The sequence below is a fragment of the Crocuta crocuta genome, unplaced genomic scaffold (genome assembly GCF_008692635.1).
Source record: "Crocuta crocuta isolate KB4526 unplaced genomic scaffold, BGI_CrCroc_1.0 scaffold50, whole genome shotgun sequence".
Taxonomy (NCBI): domain Eukaryota; kingdom Metazoa; phylum Chordata; class Mammalia; order Carnivora; family Hyaenidae; genus Crocuta; species Crocuta crocuta.
The window spans coordinates 5,005,811-5,014,582 of record NW_027527428.1 but is presented as its reverse complement, the minus strand read 5'-3'; the positions used below and the strand labels follow the sequence as shown (position 1 = coordinate 5,014,582).

The window sequence follows — 8,772 nt, the reverse complement described above, 5'->3', positions numbered from 1 at the left end:
AGGAGATCTGCTCGCACCCGGGTCCTGGGCTGCCTCGCCAGCCTCTGCCTTCCCCACCAGAAGGAGTCAGCACAGACCACGGGAAGTGCCACCCAGGCTCCCAGAGGCAAGAGCAGTTGTGCACACACACGCGCTGCACGTACGCACGCACACACGTGTGCAGCGTGGGTCCCCCAACTCCGGCCCCATCGTGCGTGTTTTTGTCTTCCCGTTGCTGTCGCCGTAAATGTGCCACGTCTGGAGGGATACACCCCGCCCCTCCGGCGGGCTGGCCGTCCTGCTGTGGGGAGGGCAGGGGGACCAGACAAATCCGCCCGCCGAGGGGCCTCCACCACCAGGAGGCGGCTGCACCGGTCCCCGCGGTTGGGGTCGCACTGCGCGCAGGGACTGTCGGGCCCGACACTGGCCCGGCGTCATGGGAAGGGAATGCGTCTGCCTGCCCGTCATCAGCCTCCCCCGTGACTGCCGGGTGACCTGCGGCAGGCGGACCGGGATGTCCCGGACTGGTCCCGCGTCCGGCGGGGTCCAGCCATCTCCATCCTGCCAGCCCCGCCAGGGCCGCGGCCCCGCCTGACGGGTGCTTAACACACAAACCTGCCACAACATCAACCTAAAAGGAAGCGCAAGGTAAACCGAGGGCGGGGGTGCCCAGCCGTACCCCAGCTGGCGCTCACGTCGCCGTCAGTTCTGTTTCCAGGGAACCCACCCAAGATTCTTCCTGCAGACACAGCTCAGCCTGTTTGCTCAATGACGTTGTCGTCTCTTAAAATACTGGTTTCCAGAAGGGTCTGAAGTGCGTCCATGCCTCTCACATCCCAAACCACTTCTGGAAGCCCGACTTTGGTGTTTCTTTCTTTCTTTCTTTCTTTCTTTTTTTTTTTTTGTCTTCTTTAAGATCTTTCCCATCCCCCACCCCTCCCAAAAAAACGAATTCTCCGTGCTCCCCAGTAATTGCCTGTGCTCCGCGCCCAGCGCCCAGCTGAAGGCAGGAGAGACAGATGCCGGGGAGGCCGGAGGCCTGCAAAGCCCCCGCCAGCCCCCGCTGCTCCCTCCCCAGGCCCTACCAAGGCAACCCGACCTTCGACCCCGAGTTTATCCGCTCCAAGTCCACGGCCGCCGCGGGCCTGTGCTCCTGGTGCATCAACATCGTGCGCTTCTACGAGGTGTACTGCGACGTGGCCCCCAAGAGGCAGGCCCTGGAGGAGGCGAATGCCGAGCTGGCCGAGGCGCAGGAGAAGCTCTCGCGGATCAAAAACAAGATTGCCGTAAGCGCCCCCTAGCACCGGCACCTGCAGCCCGGGTGGGGGGCACCGAGCCAGGCGCTCACACCCCAGGTCTATACCCTGCAGGGGAGGGGGGTACTGAGCCAGGCCCTCAGGCCCCCCTCAGACCCTCCCGGGTCAATACCCCACGCACGGGCATGAATTAATCAGCAGCACGCATAACCCAGCAGCCGCAGGGACCAGATGGCCCGCGCCCCTCGGCCCGGCCAGCATGGGGGCCCCGCTCGCGCTCAGTGCTCCCAGCACCGCCGCGTGTGCTCCCCAGGATGCTGGGACGCCCAGCACCGCCTCCCCCTCTGTTTTCCCAGGAACTCAATGCCAACCTGAGCAACCTAACGTCGGCCTTTGAAAAGGCGACAGCGGAGAAGATCAAGTGCCAGCAAGAGGCGGACGCCACCAACAGGGTGATCTCGCTGGCCAACAGGTAGCTGGCTCTGCCCCGCGGGTGCCCCGGAGGGTCGGGCCCACGCAACGGCCTTTGGAGCGGGAGGAACAGCCCCCTGTGCAGGCAGCAGTGTCCCTGCTTGTGCTGAGTCACACGGACAGACCCCTGATGGACGACCCGCCAGTGTGTCCGCCTCCCACAGCTGGTGGCTCTCCACGGTGCACCCCTGCGCATCCTGTGACCTTGGGCAGGGCGGAGCCCCGCGTCACCCAGACCTGCCCCGACCTGCATGGGATGTGGCGTCCACGGGCCCCATCCCCCACCCCGGGCAGATCGCCCTCACGGCCACTCTCCCCGCCCGCAGTGTGGGCACTGGCTTCCGGGGCCTCCGCCAGTGCGTTCCTCGCCCGGCTCGTTTGCACTGGCGGACCCCAGAGCAGGGCTGGCCCACGGGACCGGGGCCACACCCGTCATTTTACACGTTCTAGTCGCCACCTTAGCACAGGACAGCAATGAAACAGACTTTGGTAACGCATTTTACACAACCCCGAATTTGGTCGTTTCAACATGTGATCAATTGTGATCACATCTCATCATTAAGAATGATGGGTGAGACCATTTACACACGTTCGCACCCCGGGTCCTTGAAATCCACGTGCACCTCAGTTCAGGCCGCGGCCACGTGCGCTGGCAGCTGCCCCCGCGGACGGCGAGGCTTCGGGGCTTTCTTTCCGGGTTTCCGAAAGCGGCCGCCGGGAGCCTGGCACAGAGCCACCGGTGGGCTCAGCCGTAGTGCATGGCTCCCGGTGGAGTTTTCTCCGCCCCGGGGGGCTGGCGGTCGGTGAGACCCGGGGACCCCGGGAGACGCCCAGGCTGCGCAGCGCTGGCCTCCAGCAGGGTGCAGACTGGACCACGCCTGCCAAGAAAATCAAAGCAGTCCCTGCGAGGCCAGGGCCCCTCGGGCGATGCTGAGGACGGGCCTCCGTGGGCCTGTGCTCTCAACAAATATCTCTGTGCTGTCAGGCTCACGGGGTCCCATCCAGGGTCAGGGACCAGTTCTAGGGCCGCTGGCCCGTGCCGCATGATGCGTCTCCTGCAGTCCCCGCTCCACGTGGGCCAGCTGCCCTCTGGAGCCGCACTGCCCTGTGGCTACCGTGGCCGCTCCACCGCTGCCGGGACCTGTCGCTGGCCAAGCCCGCGCTCCGCGGTGTCCGGGCAGCAGCTTTGGTGCACGGGTGAGACGTTCAAATGACGTCAGCGGAGCAGTGACATCAACGCAGAACGCGGTTCCCAGGCGCCTCCACAAGGCATCCGTTTTGCTCCCCTGAAGCGGTCCTTCCCTGAAATGTCCCCCAACGCGCCTCCTCTGCTGAAGGTCTGAGCGGAGGAAGGACTGGAAGCGGCCGAGCCTCACGGCATCTAGATGGGAGGACGCCTCCAGCCTTTCCTTCGACCCCCACTGACCTCGTGTTTCCGTTTAGGCTGGTGGGGGGCCTGGCGTCGGAAAACATCCGCTGGGCAGAGTCGGTGAAGAACTTCAAAAGCCAGGGGGTCACCCTGTGCGGGGACGTCCTGCTGATCTCCGCCTTCGTCTCCTACGTGGGCTACTTCACCAAGAAGTACCGGAACGAGCTGATGGAGAAGTTTTGGATCCCTTACGTAAATAAGTTAAAGGTAAGAGGCGGGGTTGCATTCACTGCCCAGGAAACTCGAGGAGGCCCCGCGACAGGGCCGACTCAGCCAAACGTCACACTCACAGACGCTCTGGCCGTTGAGGGTTTAAATGTGGCCCAGGGGCCCCTGGGTGACTCAGCCCGTTGAGCATCCAACTCTTGGTTTCAGCTCCGGTCACGATCCCAGGGTCGTGTCGGGCTCCGCAATGAGTGCGGAGCCTGCTTGCGATTCTCTCTCCTCTCTCTCTCTCTCTCTCTCTCTCTCTCTCTGTGCCCCTGCCCGCTTGCTCAGACGCACACCCACTCGTGCCCTCCCTTCTGAAATAAAGAAAGTGCGGCCAAGCTTGGCCGATGCTGCCGCTCTTCCCAGCGGGGTTCCCAGGTGCTGTGGGGGCCCCGGCGAGTGGCTGTCTTCCAGATGACACGGCTCGCCCGTGGCCTAACCGCAGACCCTCCGTGTCACTTGGGGAGCCACTGCCTGGGGAGCGGTGAGGCCACATCAGCCCTTCTGAGAACCAGCGCTCCCTCCGCCCCCCAGGTCCCCATCCCCATCACGGAAGGTCTGGACCCCTTGAGCCTGCTGACGGACGACGCGGACGTGGCCACGTGGAACAACCAGGGCCTCCCCAGCGACCGCATGTCCACCGAGAACGCCACCATCCTGTGCAGCACAGAGCGCTGGCCCCTCATCGTGGACGCCCAGCTGCAAGGCGTCAAGTGGATCAAAAACAAATACGGCAGCGAACTGAAAGCCATCCGCCTGGGGCAGAAGAGGTTCGCGACGCTGGCAGGCGGGGGGGCCGGGGGGCGGGGCTGGTTTCCTTGACACTAAGGCCACCCCGCGTCCCTTCTTGGACACAGAGCCACACACAGAAGTGAACACAGAGCTGCACTCCCGTAGGCCCCGAGGGGGGAGGCACACAGGTGCCCTGGGGCACCCCCCGGGGAAGGCCGGGGTGGGGAAGGGGATGAGCTGCCGGCCTTCTCGCTCTGAGCTGTCCCCTCCCCCCCCCATTAAATGGCCCCTGTGTCATCGCACAGCTACCTGGACATCATCGAGCAGGCCATTTCCGAAGGGGACACCTTGCTCATCGAGAACATTGGCGAAACCGTGGACCCTGTGCTGGACCCGCTGCTCGGCAGGAACACCATTAAAAAGGGAAAGTGAGTCCCCAGATGCGCACAGGCGAGCAGAGCACCCTCGTTGGCTGCGGCCTCCATACAGAGAAAGCGCAGGAAATTTCCTTTGCCTTCCTGGGGGCAGCATCCTGGCCAGGACCACCGAAACCAATGCCAGACGGTGACCACCTGCCAACAGTGGCTTCTCTTCTACTTTTACATGTTACACAAGCCTTGAGCCTGTAGTACTGTTTTCCGTTTTTATTCAGGCGAAATCTACCTAATATAAAGTTAGCCATTTTATTTATTTTTTAAACTTTTTTTTTTTTTGGAAAGCAAGAAAGAGCGCTAGTGAGGTAGGACCAGAGAGAGGGAGGGAGACACAGAATCGGAAGCAGCTCCAGGCTCCGAGCTGTCAGCACAGAGCCCGATGTGGGGCTCGAACCCATGAGCCATGAGATCATGACCTGAGCCGAAGTCAGATGCTCACCCGACTGAGTCCCCAGGTGCTCCAAAATTAGCCATTTTTAAGTGAACCATTCAGTGGCACTTGGTGTATTCACAATGCTGTGCAAGCGTCACCCCATCTGGGCCCAGAACACCTTCGTGTCCCCAGATGGAAGCAATCACCCCCTTTTTCCCCCGCCTGCCAGACCCTGGCACCCGCCATGTGCCCTCCATCTCTGGGGGTTCCACACAAAGGGAGTCGTACGACGCTGGGTCTTCTGGGTCTGACTGCTTCCCCTAAGCTCCGCGTCTTCGAGGCTCGTCTGAGCTGGCATTACTCTTCTAATATAAAAAACATTAGGGGCGCCTGGGTGGCTCAGTCGGTGTCTCTCTCTCTCTCTCTCTCTCTCTCTCTCTCTCAAAAATAAACATTAAAAATGTTTTGGTTAAATCAACTTTTAAAATGTAAACATCAAAGGTGGTAGGAGCCACCTTTCAACGCAGGGGTGCGTGCAGAAGCCCAGGACAGAGGTAACGATAAACACACCGCTGTCCTAGCCTCTGAGAAGAGCTCGGCGTGATGCTGCTACCCAAGAGGTGAAGTTAGAGGCCCCCAGAGCAGTGAGCTCTACCAGAAAAGAGGAGTAGAGTGGGGAGCAGAGAGGAGAGATCGCCCCACGGTGCACTGGCAGACCCAGGTTCTGGCCCTGGCTGCTCTCAGACTTCCCCCGGGGAGCTTCCAGAACATACTAATGGTCTGAATTGGGACAGCAGCATCCTTCTGGTGTTTGTGGCTCCGGGGCGGGGCCCAGGCGGAGTAGTTCTGTGCCGGCTCCCGGGTGGGTGTGATGGGTCGCCGGAATGGAGCAAGCCCTGCTATCCGCTATATAGATAAGAACAAACCAGCCCGAGAGAGAGCAGGTGCACCTTCTAGAAGGTCCTGGCCAGAGGCCAGAGAGAAAGACTGGAGCAAGAGACACAGCCCGGCGTCCAGAGGAGGGCCTGCAGTGGCAGTGAGGCCCGGGGCAGGGGTGGGGGGCTGCGAGGCTGCTGTGGAAGGTGGCCTCTTGGCAACATCGCCGCCGGAGCCCTCTCTAACCCACCTCCCCTGACGGCCAGGTTCATTAAGATCGGCGACAAGGAGGTGGAGTATCACCCCAATTTCCGCCTCATCCTGCACACCAAGTACTTCAACCCGCACTACAAGCCTGAGATGCAAGCCCAGTGCACCCTCATCAACTTCCTGGTCACCAGGGACGGGCTCGAGGACCAACTCCTGGCTGCCGTGGTGGCCAAGGAGCGCCCGGACCTCGAGCAGCTGAAGGTACCGGGCCTGACGTCAGCCGCACGGGGTGCGGGGCGGGCTGCCGGTGACCGCGAGGCTCCCTGACCCAGCGGCGGCCACCCCCAGGCGTGTGTCTGGAGGCGCCCCTGCCTGTCACGCCGACGGTATTCTGTGCACCAGGGTGGCTGCTTTTCCCCCCCGGCGGCCTCCCAGACCGAATTCCAGACCAAACGACGAGGTCACTGACCAAACGGGAGCCTCAGTGGTGCCCAGAAGTCCCCAGGCACCGAACCGCTGCCCCACCGGCATGGCCTCCGCGGCCGGGCTCAGGGCGGTCCCAGGCCCTGCTCCCCGGCCACACAGGCTTCCCAGAACAGGCTAAGACTCCTCCCGTCTGCACAGGGGTCTCAGCTGAGTTGTGGGGGCAGGGCCTGCCGACGCCTGATCCCTCCCCCACCCCGTCCGTCCCCCCTGCAGGCCAACCTCACCAAGTCTCAAAATGAATTCAAGATTGTTCTGAAAGAGCTGGAAGACTCCCTGCTGGCCCGTCTGTCGGCCGCGTCGGGGAACTTCCTGGGGGACACAGCCTTAGTGGAGAACCTGGAGACCACCAAGCACACGGCCAGTGAGATCGAGGAGAAGGTGAGAGCGCACGGCGGGCGGGCCGCCCGGCCGATGGGGGCGGAGGGCAACCACAGTCCCATGGGTGCCCCGGGGCCCAGGGCGGGGAGCAGGATGCCCGCCGCCGGCCGAGGGTCCCCCAGACAGGAAGGGCCCACTGCCCACCAGCTCTGTCCACCTGCTGGTTCCACTCAAGCCCCATTTGTTTTGAGGTGAAAGAGGCAAAAATCACAGAGGCTAAAATCAACGAGGCCAGAGAGAACTACCGGCCAGCCGCAGAGAGGGCGTCCCTGCTGTACTTCATACTCAACGACCTCAACAAGATCAACCCCATCTATCAGTTCTCGCTCAAGGTGTGGCTGCGGCCGGGCTCCGGGGCGGGGCCTGGTGTCCACAGAGCATTCCCCCACCCCCCACCATCAGAAGAACAGTCGGGGTCCAGGCTGCAGACAGGGGTGGGAAGAGGGACCCAGGGCATGGGATCTGCTCCTCTCCCGGTGCCCCAGACCCTCACCCACCAGGGAAAGCAGCCGGAGCCCCCACAGGGAGCACAGGGCGGCTTCAGAATCCAGCCCCGCGAGCGCGCGTGTCCCTCCCCCAGGCCTTCAATGTGGTGTTCGAGAAGGCCATCCAGAAGACCGCCCCGGCCGATGAGGTCAAGCAGCGAGTGATCAACCTGACGGATGAGATCACCTACTCCGTCTACATGTACACGGCCCGCGGGCTCTTCGAGCGGGACAAGCTCATCTTCCTGGCCCAGGTGGCCTTCCAGGCAAGTCTGGCCTCCCTGCTTGACACGTGGTCCGCAGTGCAGGTTCCCGGGTGATGGCATTTGTTCGGGTCCCTGCTGGGGGACCCGCCTGGGACTCTGTTGACACCGGGCACAGTTGTAGGCGGCAGCCACCGGAGGGGAGGTCCCTTACAGAGAATTCTACAAAGAAACGTTGTTCTATTACGTTTACTTAACGCCGAGGGAGTAGTTCCACCCCAGCAGGTGGTGAACCAAGGACGCCCAATACTGTTTCTTAAGGAAGTTAAAACTACCAATGGATGAACATTCCTCCTCTTCGTACAGACAGACCCTCTGAAACAGTTTTTGTTTCATTTTCGTTCCATTAAGTTAATCTAACAGCCCCTCCACCATCTGGTTCAGTCTCGTAAGTATGGCAGAAAACACGAATTTCTAGATAGCTTCTGGAAGTCTGCTTCCCAACGCACACTTTGCCTGAGGGTCCAGATCAAGGTTTTCCGTACCTGCGTGAGTCCTGAAGGGCAGGCCCACCATGAGTTTTTGCCCCGCTGAGGGGGCAGCAGAACTTGGTGCTCCCCCTAAATTTCCAAAGAAGTTCTTCTTTTGAATGAGAGAGAGAAAGAAAAAGAGAATCTGACTCGGGCGAAACCCTGCTCTGTGGCGTCGGAGCGGAGCTGTGCGGGCTCATCTGCGGCGCTGCGGTGACCGTGGCCCCGGCTCCGCGGCCAGATGGACGCCCAGAGAGCTGGTGTGCACGGGTGACGACCCAGGAAGTCCGCCAGAAAATGTATACGGCCCGACGACTTGACTCTCTTGCACTCACAGCAGCTCTGTGGGTAATGGCCACGAGGGGAAGTGGCCCAAACATCCATCGAAGGATCAGCGGATACACCAAACGTGGTCGCTACAACGTGGGTGAACCAAGAAGACAGAGTGAGAGAAGCCGGACGGGAAAGGCCACATCTGCAGGGTTCCACTGAACAGAGCGCCCATGAGGGGCCGCCAGTGGCCGGGGGGAGGGGCTGTGCAACTGGGGAGGGTCCCGGTTCCCTTTGGGAAGAAGAAAAAGCTCTGGTGCTAGATAGCGGTGACACGGTTTTACTAAAATGTTATACCTTAATAGGGGTGAGACGGTACATTTTGTGTCCTGTGTATTTTACCACGATTAAAAAAAAAAAAATCAATGTGAATGGGAAGCCTTGCCAGAC

At 61.4% G+C, this 8,772-nt stretch overlaps 1 protein-coding gene across 1 annotated transcript in view; it reads left to right on the top strand.

The window, feature by feature from the left end:
* The window catches only part of DNAH17 (dynein axonemal heavy chain 17), a 95,911-nt gene that overhangs the window by 75,275 nt on the left and 11,864 nt on the right, over positions 1 to 8,772 (top strand). The window contains exons 59-67 of the mRNA XM_077756334.1: positions 1,058 to 1,265; positions 1,592 to 1,707; positions 3,150 to 3,342; positions 3,880 to 4,115; positions 4,383 to 4,505; positions 6,027 to 6,231; positions 6,670 to 6,834; positions 7,026 to 7,166; positions 7,415 to 7,585. Of these exons, the coding sequence (XP_077612460.1) occupies positions 1,058 to 1,265; positions 1,592 to 1,707; positions 3,150 to 3,342; positions 3,880 to 4,115; positions 4,383 to 4,505; positions 6,027 to 6,231; positions 6,670 to 6,834; positions 7,026 to 7,166; positions 7,415 to 7,585 (1,558 nt within the window). The remainder of the gene's footprint in view (positions 1 to 1,057; positions 1,266 to 1,591; positions 1,708 to 3,149; positions 3,343 to 3,879; positions 4,116 to 4,382; positions 4,506 to 6,026; positions 6,232 to 6,669; positions 6,835 to 7,025; positions 7,167 to 7,414; positions 7,586 to 8,772) is intronic.